At 46.1% G+C, this 17077-nt stretch overlaps 1 protein-coding gene across 1 annotated transcript in view; it reads left to right on the top strand.

Moving 5' to 3' along the window:
• NALF2 (NALCN channel auxiliary factor 2) overlaps positions 1-17077 on the top strand; it is a 286332-nt gene that overhangs the window by 241853 nt on the left and 27402 nt on the right. Inside the window, exon 2 of the mRNA XM_044268681.1 lies at positions 6775-6946. Coding sequence (XP_044124616.1) covers positions 6775-6946 — 172 coding nt within the window. The remainder of the gene's footprint in view (positions 1-6774; positions 6947-17077) is intronic.

The raw sequence follows: 17077 nt of genomic DNA, 5'->3' as shown, positions 1-17077 counted from the left end.
GCAGTCTATGGGATTTTGACAGGCGTTCTGCTAAGCTATGCTTCAGACACAGCTTAGTAGGTAGCTCACTTTGACAGGCCTGGGGGTCTTCACAAGGCCCCAGGCTGTCATAGCAGCCAATCAGAGCCCTGCAATTTCGCAGTGGGGGATCTGACCAGAGCTCTCTCCCTCTGTCTAACGCCACATATGATCACATGTGATCACTATTGACAGCAGCATTTCAGTGGTTAAATGACTGGGATTGGAGGCATCTGTGATCCCTGTTACCGAAGGCTGCTGTCCACTATATTATACAGGTGGCACCTGGGTGTATGGAGAGAGCTCAGCATGTCAGCACACTCCATACTTCCCCTTAACTCTTATGACGTTCAGGTACATTATATTGCGTTAAGTGGTTATAGGGGTTGCCTAGGAAATAACAAACTTAACCTGTGCAACTTTCCGGTCCTGCTGTGCCATCACTGCTACTGTTTCCAGAGTTTTGTGGTTTCCACCATCTCCTCAAGGAACCATAAAATGGCTTTATTCCATGACCGGTGAGGCCATTCACTGGAAGAGGACACATGTTAGGAGCACGGGGACTGTCAGCTTTTAAGCCAGACAACCCCTTAAACATTATTTGAACAGAGCCTAAAAATGCAATAAATGGCAAATTGGCACTGAGGAGGAAATGAATTTCATGGTTGTCAACCTGCTGGACCTGGAGCACTGTTCCACTCGCTGCAGCCTGTCAGCATGATAAAGAATCAGTCAGTCTCTTTTCTCTGCCCAACTGTCATTGTTGCATTGCAGAGAAAGAAATCAGCAGTGCCCCGCTCCACTCCTTGCATCGTGACTACAGACATCATCCCGCCAGTCTGTCTCAGCAGCTAAGATGCAAAACAGGCTGGCCCTATGGCACAATTGCTACTGGATATGGAGTCAGACTAAGGACTCCTTAGACCGACTCCATATGTAGTTAGTTACACAGCTGATCGATGATACTGTGGGGGCAATAGCCAGGAAAGTAAACGGTGCACAAATATAATTGCACCTCACCCTCTGCTGCCCCTTATGCAGTCTGGCAGCCGGCGCCCTGTGCGACTGCAAGGGTCACACATAGCTAAGGCCGGCCATGCCTACACATTACACCTACAGAAGCTTTTATAACATTCCATTCTAAATCCATAGGCATTAATATAGAGTTGGTCCCTCCTTTAGCAAACAAAATGTCACAGTGTAGGGGGAGGGGAGGAACACCAGAATGACAACAGAAGGAAAATGACCAGGAACTTGGCCTCAAGGCTAGGGATGGGGAAATGGTGACCACTTAAGGAAACCCTAAACCTAGCCCTGACTCCTGTCAGTATGAATAGACCCTGAAGGTGGGAATATTCATACACTGTAAACTTAGGCCCTAGTAACCCTGAAAAGCCCTGAGGCCTAGTAAACAATGAGCAAGTGGGAGCAACAAAATACCAAGAGAAGTACACTTATCTTTAATAGAAAATGGATGAGCTGGAACTCAAATGAGGACCACACACCAGCTCTTCAAACTCCAGTCAGAGAATATCAACCGCATGGTATGAAGTGTGAGTCCAGACTAAATAGCGGAGCAGTAAGGACCACAAGCTACAGCTGAGACAAGAGGTGTGGTCATTACCAACAACAACACTGCAACAAGTGAAAACAGATAGGCTGTCAGATAACCTAACGTGCAGCCAGTCTCTTAGATCTTCTACCCTCTGTCACTGGAGGGACCGTGACACAAAACAGCTTCCACTCTTTTAGGTGAACTTTGGAGTGTTTCTGAGGGAATGTTTGCTCATTCATCCAGAATAGCATTTGTCAGGCCAGACACTGATGTTGGACAAGAGGGGCTGACTTGTAATTTCTATTCTATCTCATCTTAAAGCTTTGGCCGACAAACTCACCCAACTGTGACTTTATGGACCATGTTTGGTTCTCTGGAGCAGAAAAGGGTCTTTCCTAAACTGTTCCCACAAAGTTAGAAGCATGCAATTGTCCAAAATGTTTTCATATACTGAAGCATTAGGATTTCCCTTCACCAGAACTAAGGGGCCTAGGCCAACTGCTGAGAAAGAGCCATTCAATTACGGTTTATGCACATGAAGGTGTACAGCCCGTGCCCATATTGCGGCCTGCAAACAGCAGGTCCGCAATATAGGGGCACCAGCCGTATCATTCAATGTTCTTGAATGGGCCCGCAATCTGCAAGATACTTGGTTGAAACATGGAGCAGAAGTCTATGGAAGCACTACGAAGCACATCTGTGGGATTTCAGTTCATGCTTCCACACCACAAATAAATGGAACATGTTCTTTTTTTTTACGGTGCAAAATGACCAGTACCCATGCAACTATGCGGTCGGCGCACATGTACATGAGCCCTTATTTCTTCCCTACCAAACTTTACAGTTGGCACAATGCAGTCAGGCAAGTAATGTTCTCCTGGCAGAGAAATGTGATTCACTCCACAGAACATGTTCCATAGTTCCAGAGTCTAGTGATGCTGTGCTTTACACAACCCTCTGATGCTTAGCATCATACATGGTAAGGTGAGGCTGGGGTTAATGCCAGAGGAGGTGTTGATCACTTTTATGCACTCTGCATCTCCACTCTGTAACTTTACATGGTCTGCCTCTGTGTGGTTCCTAAACACTTCCACACACAGTTCATAATGGAATATTTAGCAAGAAAGAAATTTCACTAATTGACTTGTTGCATTGGTTACCTTCTATTACAGTGCCATGCTCAAATTCAGGGAGTTCTTTAACTACCCAACGATGTCTTTCAAGGGCAGATCATCCTCTTCCTCATGAGGGAGAAGGAGAGCTACCTTCAAAACACATTGTAATTCTGTGGAACTAATAAAAATATTACAGTTTACTACTCTTTTGGATCGATGGGAAATCGGTTGAAATTGCCTTAGGGACAGCGCTACTGTTCTTATTTGCAGCACACTATAGCTGTAGCAACCTTTTTTTACAGTTTTTTTGCATCTCTTTAACAATAGGGGAAACGCCTGAAAAAAAAAAAAACACATTTCACAGCCGCTTAGAAAAAAAACTCCACAAAAACTACAAAAAAAGCCATATGAACATATTCTTTTTTTTTTTTTATACTGGTAATTAAAATATCATGTCCAAATTCGTGGGTAAAAGCACCCTTAAAGGTGTTTTCCAAGACTTTAAAGGCTCATGCACATGACCATTGGTGTTTTTGCGGTCCCAAATCGCGAACCAGCAAAGCATGGATACTGACAGTGTGCATTCTGCATTTTGCAGAAAGGAATGTGCTGCCATCTATAGAAGAGTCCTTTCTTTAATAGGACATGTTCTATGTTTTTGCGGAGCCACGGAAGGGACATGTGGATGTGGCCCTATTGAAGTGAATGGGTCTGAATCTGACCCACAAAAATTGCAGGTCGTGTGTGAGGGCCGTATTGGACGCGGGTGTGTTGCGGGAAAATGTGCGATTTTTCAGCGTGAGTGCAAAGTGTTAGTGCGCTTGGCACGCGCGTGAGAAAAATCGGCATGTTTGGTACCCAGAACCGAACCCGGACTTCTTCACAGAAGTTTGGGTTTGGGAGCGGTGTTGCAGATCTTATTATTTTCCCTTATAACATGGTTATAAGGGAAAATAATAGCATTCTTAATACAGAATGCTAATACAGAATGCTTAAATGAGAGATGGAGGGGTTAAAAAATAAATAATTTAACTCACCTCATCCACTTGTTCGCGAAGCTCGGCTCATCTTCATTCTTCTTCTTTGAGGACCTGAGAGGAAAAGGACCTTTGGTGACATCACTGTGCTCATCACATGGTCCATCACCATGGTGATGGGCCATGAGATGGCTCCGCGCTCATCACATGGTCCATTATATGGTCCATCGCCATGGTGATGGACCATGTGATGAGCACAGCAACGTCACCAAAGGTCCTTTTCTCCCAGGTCCTCAAAGAAGAAGAAAGAAGACAAATCGGGCTGCGCAAACAAGTGGATGAGGTGGGTTTATTTATATATTTTTTTACCCCTCCCGATCCCTAATTTACTTAGCATTCTATATTAAGTATGCTATTATTTTCCCTTATAACGATGTTCTAAGGGAAAATAATAATGATCGGGTCCCCATCCCGATCATCTCCTAGCAACCATGCGTGAAAATCGCACCGCATCCACACTTGCTTGCGGATGCTTGCGATTTTCACGCACAGCCCCATTGAACCTCACCTCACGCATTGCACCCACGCGGAATTCTCGCCCGTGTGAAAGGGGCCTTAGTGTACGTGAGCCCTAAGGGAAAGATCTGCACGAGTTCTGTGTTTTGACCCGCAGCAGTTTTTGGCTCACAATCACTGATGGAAATCACTGACCAAACACTGAGGCCTCGTTCAGATTTCCATATCAGTATCACATCCATGAAAAAAAAATGTCCATTTTGGTCCATGTGTCCGTTTCGATCCTCCATGCGTCATCTGTAATCCACAGACGCTGCTCAGGTGCAAATTAATTTCCAAAGAATCTCCTATCAATCTCCTGTCAGTCTGCCATCCGTGTTGGGGCTCAAGCACAAGAACGTATTTTCTTTCCATGTCCGTTCCATTTTTTTTGAGGGCCTTATATGGAACCATTCATTTCAATGGGTCCGCAGAAAAAACAGAAGGTACTCCGTGTGCATTCAGTTTCCGTATGTCCGTAGAACATGTCCTATTATTGTCCACATTACGGAAAAGGATAGTACTGTTCAATTAGGGTCCAGCTGTTCCGTTCTGCAAAATATGCAATCCACACGGATGTCATCTGTATTTTTTGCTGATCCGTTTTTTGCCGACCGCAAAATACATACGGTCGTCTGCATGAGGCCTTGTGCTGTGATTTTTACAGACCCATGGGCGTGTTTGGTCCACATCACAGTAAAAAAATACTGATATGTGCACAGACATATTAAAATGCGGACAGCACACGTCAATGAAAAACAGAAATGTGAATGTGGCCAGACTGTGTGAATAAAGCCTTACTAAGGCTACATGCACACGACCGTGTGTGTTTTGTGGTCCTCAAATTTTGGATCCGCAAAAAAAAGTATGACGTTCCGTATGGAATCCGTTTTTTTTTGCGGATCCATATTTTTTGCGGATCCATTGTAATAATGCCTATCCTTGTCCGCAAACTAGAAAAAAATAGGACATGCACTATTTTTTTGCGGGGCAACGGAATGGACATACTCATGCTGTCCGGTGTGCTGTCCACGTTTTTTTGTGGACCTATTGAAATGAATGGGTCCGCATCCTATCCGCAAAAAAACGGAACAGACATGGAAACAAACAACGTTTGTGTGCATGTAGCCTAAGACTAGCATTTCACAAAATAAAATGCACTGAACTTATTAAGAAGCACACACCTGTTGGGCTTTTCTTCTGTCAAAAACTGAAGTTTACCCCATGGTACGGGCTAGTAGATTTCAAATATAATTTCCGCCAATTTAATTATGTAAATTATGATAATATTGTCAAGCAGAGGAGGCCCCATCCCCTTCTGCTTAAAGGGGTTCTACAGTTTGTTTTAACTGATGATCTATCCTCTGGATAGATGATCAGCATCTGATCGGCGGAGGTCCGACACCCGGGATCCCTGCCGATCAGCTGTTTGAGAAGGCAGCGGCGGAAGGACGGATCCGGCATTCCAATTATTTTGAATGCCGGCACTAATACATTCCTATGGAAAAAATTTCCGGATGCAACGTTTTTTGGGTCGGAGATAAAACCGTAGCATGCTGCCTGATCAGTAAAAAAGACTGAAGACATCCTGGTGCATCCTGAACGGAATGCTCTCAACTCAGAATGCATGGGGGATTAAACTGATCAGTTATTTTCCGGTATAGAACCCCTAGGACAGAACTCTATGCCGGAAAAGAAAAGCTCAAGTGTGAAAGTGCCCTTATATATGTCAGAAATTCGGAGTACTGCATTGCTAGATTCCTGTGCGCTGCTGTATGGTGAGAACATCCAGTGAACATGCCTCAGGCCCCACAGAACCTAAGTGTCTAATTTATTATATTTGCGTGCTCATGTGCATGGGGCCTAGGTAACAGCAAAGCTCCTAATACTTTTCTGAACATTGATACGGAGGTAGATTATTTTAGAGAAATAAGCAGTATTTGGTGAATCTGCATCAATATTGTAGGGCATTGCATAGACAACAAAAAACTGAGTATGCTATTAATACCCGCATCTCTCACTTTACAAGCAGGAGGCTTTACTAAAATCATATAGTACCACTGCTGAAAATGTAGTGCACTTCCATCGCAGTATTTTATGGTTTGGTAATCGCGTGTACTTATCATCATTACCACTAGGTGGCATTTCTTGACTTTGTTTTTAAAGCAATAGAATAAGGATCCGTTTCCTCAGGATAAAGTTTCTAAATTCCACTTTCGGTAGCACTTTAGTCCTATGCCAGCAATCATACATTTATTATCCATCCCATGGATAGGTGGTAAATATTTTTTGTGGTTTAACCCCTTAAGAGTATGGGGTTTAAAATTATGCCAGTTCTATGTTTAGCGTTAATTGAGACATCATTCTGCTTTGCAGTCAAATAGGTGCAGTTTTATATACATTTATAGCTTGCATGTCTATATTATCCTGTCTCATGGTCGATCAGTATATTTTCATCTATGACATCTATAATCTGTAAACTATGGTTATGACTGATTAAATTGGTGAACATTTGACATTTTCTCTAACTATCATGGTTCTGTTTCATCCATAGGCCGTCTACAAAGCCTGGCTATGCTCAGAGTATTTTAACGTGACCCAGCGACAGTGTCGTAATGGTATCCCCTGCAAGCAGTACTGCCTGGAGGTGCAGACCCGCTGTCCCTTCATACTACCTGACAATGATGACCTAATCTATGGAGGGTTACCTGGCTTCATCTGTACAGGTGAGAAACAATGGAAGATGTTTTGCTAGCGAAAACCATTTGTGTCGAAAAAACATAGTATCAGAAATAAAAACATAGTCACACGACATGAAAATAGCATACCTAACATAATGGCAGGGCACATGGTGGATGGAGATAAGTATGGAACTGCTGTTATATTGACTACCAACATATACCAATAGGGGGAGCCCACTGCTCACATATTTGTACAATTCTGCACGTTGAAAATTCAGTCTGATCTGTGGAAACAGGTTATTACTAGTGATGAGCGAATCAACTTCGGATGAAACTTAATTTCAATACTGTACGGCGCGAGTCCTCCGTACAGTATTAGAATGTATTGGCTCCGATGAGCCGAAGTTATTACTTTGCGAAGTCTCGCAAGACTTTTCGTAATAACTTCATAAATTGATTTCTACTGGGAAAAAACATTTCCCGAACCCAAGTTCCAGCTAATGTACAGGGGTTAAAGGATGAATACCACAGACGGGTGAATACTTAGGAACTGCCTGTTACACACACACACACAACAAATATTGTTATATTAGAATAGTTTTTATAGTTGATTTTTAGGCTACTTTCACATTAGCGTTCGGGGCTCCACTTGTGAGTTCCGTTTGAAGGCTCTCACAAGCGGCCCCGAACGCATCCGTACTGCCCTAATGCATTCTGAGTGGATGCGGATCCGCTCAGAATGCATCAGCCTGGCAGTGTTTGGCCTCCGCTCCGCTCAGCAGGCGGACACCTGATCGCTGCTTGCAGCGTTCGGGTGTCCGCCTGGCCGTGCGGAGGCAAACGGATCCGTCCAGACTTACAATGTAAGTCAATGGGGACGGATCCGTTTGAAGTTGACACAATATGGCTCAATTTTCAAACGGATCCGTCCCCCATTGACTTTCAATGTAAAGTCTGAACGGATCCGTCTGAGCTACTTTCACACTTTTTTCTTTTTCTAAAATATAATGCAGACGGATCCGTTCTGAACGGATCCCATCGTCTGCATTATAGGAGCGGATCCGTCTGTGCAGACCCCAGATGGATCCGCTCTGAACGCAAGTGTGAAAGTAGCCTTAGATGTAAACTTCAGAAAGGGGGTGTGTATATAAATATATATATATATATATATATATATATGTTGGTAAGGCTGAAGCTCAGCCTGCATTTGTGGGAGGGGCATGAGCCTTTATAAGCCCCATCTCTCCCTCACCTGGTAGGCGTTCCAGTCGTGGAGTTCGTTTTGGACATTTGGACGTGTGTTTCTGTTCGTTCCGCCGGCTCACGCTACAGCCCCGCAGCGACTGGGTAAGTGTTCGTTCGGATCAGGCATGCCAAGCAGGGACAGCGGCGGTCCTGCCGGCATACACACTCCTCGTCAAAGCGGCAGGCGCGGTCCGGTGGGGAGCGCACGCGCTTCCGGTACCTGGCGGCCGGCTAGTCATGCTCCATGGTAACAGACGGCGCTGCGGCGGTGTGCGTTCCACCGTGGAGCACACGCGGCCTGCTCATGGCTGGGACAGGCGGTGGCACGGGGACGGCACTCTGCGGCGAGCGTTCCAGGGCAGAACGCACGCGCCTCCCGGTGCTGCCAGCGTGTTTGTCCCTCCCCCTTGCCGGTCACCATGGCTGCGGCGGCGGCGTGCGTTCCAGCGTGGAGCGCATGATCGTCCAGGCTGGCAATGGGGGGGGGGGGTTGTCCGGCTTTATGGCCCTGCGGCTTCAGTGAACGGTCTGGTCGGGCAGCGGTCCTGGGGGAGCGGCTCCTCCTCCTGCCTGCAAAACCCTGCATGATTAAACTGTCAAAGCATCCAACATAGCATTCTTGTTGCAGGGCTAAGTTCACCTACACTGGCGCATGGGCTAAACGTATTAGCGTCCCAGGTGGGGTGCCACAGTGTTCTGCAGTACTCTTAGGGGGCCATTATGTAAAAAAAAAATATATATATATATATATATATATATATATAATATTTTTATTTTTTTTTCCACAGTTCGCCTGGTTCCAACAGGTATGGGGTCATCCGTTATTCTGCACTCTCAAATTTCGCCTGTTGCTTTTATTTTCAGGATTTTCCCTATTTACTGTTCCTATCAGTCCTATACAGGTAAGTTCGCACTGACTCCGTAAGCGGACCCCTCGGGTTAATGTTCACGGTTTAATTGGTTTCTTTGTCTGTCCGGCTAGGTCAGGTTTTGCTAGTCCGTGTTACGGGTTCTAATTCCGGTACGTGTTTTCTCCATCTTGCACCTCTTCGATCCCGTTACTTCATCACCTTCTTTTTTTTTTTTCTTTATCTGTCACGCCGTTTTGTTTCAACAGCTCAACTATGTCTCGAGCATCAGATATGGATGACAGCCTGTCTCCGGGTCGGTCATGTCAGGCCAGGCGGGTCCATCATCCTTAAGGAGTTGGACCATTCCGAAGTTGCTGGTAGAGCTTAACCGGAGAGGCATCCCGCACCCGGCCACCGCCAGGAAGGCAGAGCTGTACAAACTGCTCATGGTCAATTCTAGCGCTTCGGTGGTGCAACCGGAGACGTCTTCCGTCCAGCTATCACTGGTGCAGCTGCAGTCTACCTTGAACTCGTTGGTCGACTCTGTAGCTGACGTCCGGGCGAGGGTATCAGAGCTGGAATCCCGGCCACCCATGGCGCCCCCGGCACCCGTCCCGCTGATCGCACCGTCCACATCGGTTTGGTTGGCACAAAATACGCCCAGGCCCATTCCCCAGGTGACCCCCTCGCATTTCATTCCTGACAACCTCAAGAGGGACATTCTGGCAGGGAAGGACGTTAACCTGACATCGATCCTCATTGCCACTCAGGATGTGCCCGAGAACAGGGTGATCAATTGTGGAGATGTGTCTGTGGTCCTCAGGGCCAAGGACTCTCGGCTTAATCGCAAATTGTCTATTCCTGAGTTTGTCTTAGCGTTTAGCCTCTTCAGAGACATTGTCTGCACCGCACAGCCTGAAAGGAGGGAAGAGCTGGACAGCTACTTGTATCTGGTCACTGACCTAGGTCACAAGTATGGTGGTTCAGCCTTCTACGACTACCATCGTTCCTTCTCGGCGGCTACAGCTTTGGCGCAGTTCCAATATGTTACCAGCTGGTCCTCAATTGACACAGAGCTCTTCTGTCATCACTTCACTGGCCTCAGGACACCCACCTGCGCAATGTTCCAGTCCATTTTTCACTCGTCTGAATGGTACCCAAATAGCGCTCACCCATCTCCGGACAGGGCTCTCCTGGGAACCTCCGGGTCTCTGCCGTCCAACCCCTCCACTGACAAGCTGGGCCGACCCATTGTCTACTTGGGAAGAAGTCAGGTCTGCAACAATTTTAACTCAGGGGTTACTCCTATGCCAGTTGCAGATCTCTCCATGTGTGCTCCCTGTGTTTCAGAGCCCATTCGCGGTCCGCCTGTCCTAAAAAAGCAGCCAAGGGATCCTGACTAGCCGACATTAATGTGGACCTCTTGGTGGCTCTCCTTCGGGATCACCACGATCAGAACTTCCTGGCGTTTCTGTTGGCAGGCTTCTGGCAGGGGTTCCACACAGGGCTCATTACACTGCCACAGGTTCCCTGGGAAGGCAGGAATCTGCTGTCAGCCATCCTGGACCCTCCAGCGACTAGCGAGTTGCTCCAGTCTGAGATGGAGAAAGGTTTCCTCATAGGCCCTTTCCTGCTCATCCCCTTTGCATCATGGCGCATCAACCCTATCGGCCTAGTGTCCAAGAAAAACACTAATAAAAAAAGGTTGATATATGACCTGTCCGCCCCTCACGTTTCTGCGATTCCCAGCCTCGATTCCCTGATTCCATCGGAGGTATTTGCTATGCGGTACTCCATAGACGACACAATTCGAGCCATCCTGTTGCATGGCAGGGGCGCTTGGTTGGCAAAGGTTGACATCGCCGATGCGTTCAAGCTCCTTCCCATCCAACCTCAGTTGTGGCGGTTCTATGGCATCGAGTGGGACGGCCAGTATTATTTTGCCAACAGACTTACCTTCGGATCCAAAAGTAGCCCCTGGTTATTCGACCAGTTGGCCAAAGCGCTACATTGGATCTTGGTCCGTCACAGTGGCCTCCAGCCAGTCATCCACAACCTAGATGACTTTCTGGTCGTGGAGGACCCGCAGGGCGGATCTGGCATTCTCGCCGTCCTCCTGGATATGTTCCCCAGTCTGGATGTTCCGGTCGCCCATTCCAAGACTGAGGGTCCCGCCACGAGGGTCTCGTTCCTGGGCATCATCCTGTATTCTGTCAGCCTGCAGGCCAGCCTCCCGTAAGAGAAACTCGCTCAGTGCCGAGAGGTCATTTCCCACGCTGCCTCCTCTGGGTACCTCACTAGAGTCGCGTTACAATCTCTTCTGGGCCGGCTTAATTTCGCCTCTAGGATCATGCGCCAGGGAAGGACATTCGTGTCGAGGCTACTCCAGCTTCTTCCCTCGGCACCCGAACAGGACAGCGTCATCCATTTGGACGGCCAGGCAATGGCAGACCTGGCCATGTGGGAGTTGTTCCTCTTCCAGTGGAACGGCATCTCCCTCTTCGTCTCTCCATGGTCACCCTCCTGCCCGACTATCTTTTCAGATGCTGCTTTGGTGTCCCCATTGGCTGGTTTACCGTTGGCCCATGTCCGTCCTAGAGGAGTGCGAGTCCATCCGCACCTCCTCCCTGTTGGAGTTATACCCCATTGTCGCAGCTGCTCAGGCATGGGGCCATCTCTGGGCTAACTTGCCGGTGATGTTTGTCACGCACAATCAGGCCCTAGTCGACATCTTAGCCAAGGGTAGGGCTAAGTCCCCAGAGATCATGGCTCTATTGCGCCAGCTGGTATAGCTGGCCCTGTCACACAACTTCCATGTACATTGCAGCCACATTCCGGGTCAGCAAAACATAGCGTCTGACGCGCTATCCCGGTTTAATTTCACCCTCTTTTTTCAAGTCATGCCGGAAGCCGATCCACTCAGATGTCCCACCCCGGCATTCAGTTCCCTGACAATGGGCTAAGTATGCTCGTCTCCTTTGCAAGAGACCTGGCGCAGCAGTCCCTCGCCCCCCAATACAGCCAGGAACTATCTATCAGGCCTAAGAACCTACCAGGAGTCATCAAATCTGCACCCGCAGGGTGGCCTGGCGGACATCCCATACATCATGGTCTTCATTGACCATTGTCATCACCATTTGCATCTCTCATACAACACCATTAAGTTATACCTGGCGGGCGTCCAACACCACACCATGCGACCCAGGGGGGGCTCCATTTTTTCTGCGCATGCGGTCAAGGCCATCTTGCGAGGGGTCCAGAAGGGTAGGGTCAATCCCCCGTCCCATAGACAGGCCGTCACAGGGGAGATGTTCTGGAGGTTGTCTTCAGCCCTGGATGGTGCTCCTTTTGGGCCCTTCTCCAGCTTGGTCTTTAAAGCTGCTATGTACTTGGGCTTCTGCGGGTTCCTTAGGCCAGGTGAATTCACTTGCACTGCGGCAGGGCGTTGCAGTCTGTACAAGGAACAGCTGGTGCGGAACCAGGACCATTACATGCTCAAGTTAATTTCCACCAAGACAAGCCAAACAGGTCCCCCGGTTGAGGTAAATTTTTTCCCGTCTGGCAATGAATTGTGCCCGGTACAGGTGTTTGGCCAGCTCATGCACGCCATCCATGATGCTCCCCCTCACAGCCCTCTACTACCGCATCTTAATGGCACTCTCACCGCAGAGCAATTCATCAGCCACATCGGTACAATTGCTGCTGGCTTTTGGTTTGACCCCGGATCTATATCCGGCCATTCCTTCCGCATTGGAGCGGCTTCCGCGGCTTCCCGATACAGGGTCCCCGCTCATGTCATCCGAAGGATGGGAAGGTGGCGCTTGTCTTGCTTCGCCAGGTATATACCTAACCCACAGGTGAAGATTTCGCAAGTGTTTCAGTCTCTAGTGTTATGAGGTAATAAAAGTCTTGAATTTAACTATCTTGGTTTCCTTTTTGCCCCCTTATAGGCTGCTCTCGTACCCGGCTCCAGGCACACCTCAGCCGGTTTAGGTTCAAGGCGGGCACGCTGCCCGAGTTTGTATTTTAGCCACGACCACAAGTTGGTAAGGCTGAAGCTCAGCCTGCATTTGTGGGAGGGGCTTGAGCCTTTATAAGCCCCCTCTCTCCCTCACCTGGTAGGCGTTCCGGTCGTGGACCTACCCACCCATTCCCCTTATTTTAAGGCTCCTCCTTTAGGGCAGCCTCCTTATAGGCTGCTCTCGTACCCGGCTCCAGGCACACCTCAGCCGGTTTAGGTTCAAGGCGGGCACGCTGCCCGAGTTCGTATTTTATCCACGACCACAAATATATATATATATATATATATATATATATATATGTGTGTATTTTTATTTATTTATTTATTTATTATTATTATAATTTTTTATGTAAATGTTTGTTTTGTTATTGAACACGCAATCTTCTAATCGCTTATACCATACTGCTGCGATCTGTGGTATTTTCACTGGCTGCCTGTCAGGCCATGCCTTGGGCACAGCTTTTCAGGCAACTAGTTATGACTGCGCTGGTAGCCTTCACAAGGCCCCAGGCTGTCATAGCAGCCAATTAGGGCCTTGCGATAATGCTGCTGGGGCTCCGATTGCAAGGCAGAGATTGCCCTCTCCCTCTGTTTAACCCGATAGATGCTGCAATCGCTGCAGACCATGGCATTCCAGGGGATAAATGACCAGGATTGAATTTATCTCTGAACAGAGTCTCTGCTGGTGGGTGCCTACTGTATTGTTCAACTGGAATCTGCTGCATCTGAAGTGAGCTTAACGTGTGAGTCCAACCCCTACAACTCCATAATGCTTTTAACAAACTGGTATGTCATCGTGGGTTAAGGGGTTAAGAAATTTCCCTGTATTGGTGTATATACAGAGATAGCTTTCAATCATTGTAAGATCACCAACCACTGGATGGTTAAGTAAGCCTTGTTGAACATTCACACGATTATTAAATTATGTGAGAAAATCCAAATAAGAGTTTGCAGTAGAAATCCAAGGCTGACCTTTGTATTTCTGACATAGATTTGCAGTTTGAACTGCCATGGCTTCACAGGCAGATTACATAGCTCCACTGTATTTGGCTAACCTGCAAAGATTTCTATGTGGAATCTGTGTCAAGACATGTCACTTCTCAAAATTGGTTTCAAATCTGCACTCACAAATCTACACTGAGAAAATCTGCAGGTTCATGATAACCAAGATGGACGTACATTGAGATCAATAAAGAACAGATTTCATATGAATTTAATTTGGATTTTTAAAATGTGGTCTTGTGAACATACCATTACTGAATGAACACCAAGCATTTGAGGGCAATTTTTCTTTATTATTGTATTGTACTCATTTTGAGCTAAAAATATTTTTTTTCAGTAGGTCTTTATTAAAAATGGTGAACCACTGTCTTTGTGCAGTCTTGAGTTTCTCTAGTAGCAGAATCAGATTTTTCACTCTGTTCTGTCAGGCGGCTCAGCTGACAGGCTTCTTGTCTCTGATCTCTGACCTTATAAACATTAATTATAGCTCAATTCATATCTTACTAATAATAATGTGGCTTTAAATAACTGTTTATGACTTTTTAGTCATTTAGAGATAAGGTTTATTAGATGACCAGCACAAAGTGAAAGTACCATTCACACAGCTCGAAAAAAAGTTAACCCTTTGTGACAGAACCACTAAATTTTTTTAATAAAGACCAATTGAAATATTATTTTTTTTGCCTAAATTGATAAAAATGCAATCATAAAAAAAATCCCCCGAAGGTGTACATGGCCTTTAAGATTAGAAACATTTACAGAACCTGTTACTTTACTTAGAATTTATAAAGAATTAGGATATCATCACACAGTCCCATTTTTGATTGTGCTGCATTTTAGGGTCCATATTTTGGATGCCATCATAGCTTTTCCATGGTTCTCCTGAACTGAGCTTAGATCATCATATGGCACCACAATGATCTACATTTTCTCCAGTAGAACTACACAGGATGCAGCCTTTTTAGGGCCATCTTATATGCGTCTGAAGGTAAGAAGGTTTCTCAGAAAAATCAGCACTGGACTAATGCATTGAATATTGAGGAGGTTGGCCAGATTCTGAAATTATTTGACAATAGCTCCTAACCTATTGTATTTTTCGCCCCATAAGACATGCAGTTTTTATCCCCCTGCCTCTTATGGAGTGTCCCTGCCTCTTATGGGGTGAATACTAATGACTGCTTCCATTATGGAAGCGCTCATTAGTACCGGAGGACTGGGAAACAGTGAGGGCTCTGTACTCACGGCTTCCTGGTCCTCCACTGTTGGCTGTGCTGTGGCTGCGCACAGCGTGAGGGTGCTCTGTGCACGCCGGTTCACAACACAGCCGACGGAGGAGGAGGAAGAAGAGCACTGGGGTGTGTAGCGGAGGTGCCCAGAGAAGGAGAGGTAAGTGATTTTTTTATTTTATGTCATCTGAGGCATGGGGCACATCTGAGGCAATGGGGGTTGATTAAAAGAGGCATGGGGGCTGTAAGGAGGCTGGGGACTGATCAAATGAGGCATGGGGGCTAATTTGAGACTGAGGCTGATCAAAAGAGGCATGGGGCTAATCAAATGAGGCATGGGGGCTGAGGTGTGATTGGGGGTCTTTTACTTTGGGGTGTGAGCTGAGGTCTAATTGTGGGTCTGATCTGAGGTCTTACTGGGGTCTTATTTGCATTGGGGATCTGATTGGAGCTGTGATCTGAGGTCCGATTAACATTAAGGGTCTGATTGCTGTCTGACCTGAGGTCTAATGAAAAATATTTTTTCTTATTGTCCTAGGTGTGTCTTATGGACCAGTGTGTCTTAAAGGGCGAAAAATACAGTATTTGTTATATGACACATCGTATCTTACTCATGTCACTGCTTTCTGTGCTTTCCGTGGATCAATCCTCTGCTGTGCTTGTGTGATTTTAATTTACTGTTCAGCACATGCGTTGAAGAGGATCCAGGGACAGCACAAAAAGCAGTGACATGGGTGAATCACGTCACTTGACACTATCTTGCGGTCAATGGACATAGCTGCCAAGGAGTGAAGGTGTTTACATAGCCCCCAGATGAGGACTGGGAGACTTTCTGCTGCTCTGATATGACATACAGGTGTATGAAGAGGTAGACAGGCCATTCACTGTGTCGGAAAAATTCCTGGTGACCCAGTGTCAGGATAGGGTGAATATACAACTGCATGCTGCCGTCATGAATGGACCCGGTTGTATTATGTCTTATATAACCATGACGGATCCGTAATGAACACCATTTCTGCGTTATCCTGTCCACGATGGGGACACAACCAAATGGAAGGGAATGCATTTTGGTGCATTCCGTTTCGTTCAGTTCAGTATTGTCACCGTTGACAATGAATGGGGACAAAACTGAAGCGTTTTCTATGACAGGTCTCAATAGCGGAATTAATAGCGCTAGTGTGAAAGTAGCCTAAGGCATAATATTTGGATTCTTGCTCCTAACAAGCCACTGTTTTTTTTCTGATAACAGATACATGTGTGTTTAACCCCTTCAAGGGACAGTCAGTTTGGACCAAATGCCGGAGCCCCATTTTTCAAATCTGACGTGTCAGTTTATCTGGTAATAACTTTGGAACGCTTTTACTAATCCAAGCCATTCTGAGACTGTTTTCTCGTGGCACAACATACTTTATGTTAGTGGTGAATTTTAGTTGATACATTTTACCTTTATACATAAAAAAAATACAAGATTTGCAGAAAATTCGGAGAAAATTTGCTATTTTTTAAATTAGAATTTCTCTGCTTTTAAGACGGATAGCGATACTTCATAAAATAGTTATTACATATGTCTACTTTATGTTGGCATCATTTTTTTTAATGCCATTTTATTTTTTTCAGGAAGTTAGAAGGCTTAAAAGGAAAAAAAAAATTTAAGAAACTTGCCAAAACCCATTTCTTAAGGACCAGTTTAGTTATGAAGTAACTTTTTGGGGCTTGCATAGTAGAAACCACCTATAAATGACCTCACTTTATAAACTAACCCCTCAAGTTATTCAAAACTGATTTTAGAAACTTTGTTAACCCTTTAGGTATTCCACAAGAATTAAAGCAA

This window comes from Bufo gargarizans, chromosome 9 (assembly GCF_014858855.1).
Source record: "Bufo gargarizans isolate SCDJY-AF-19 chromosome 9, ASM1485885v1, whole genome shotgun sequence".
In the NCBI taxonomy this organism is placed as follows: Eukaryota; Metazoa; Chordata; class Amphibia; order Anura; family Bufonidae; genus Bufo; species Bufo gargarizans.
The sequence above is the reverse complement of the archived record's forward strand: the minus strand, read 5'-3'. Positions and strand labels throughout refer to the sequence as shown.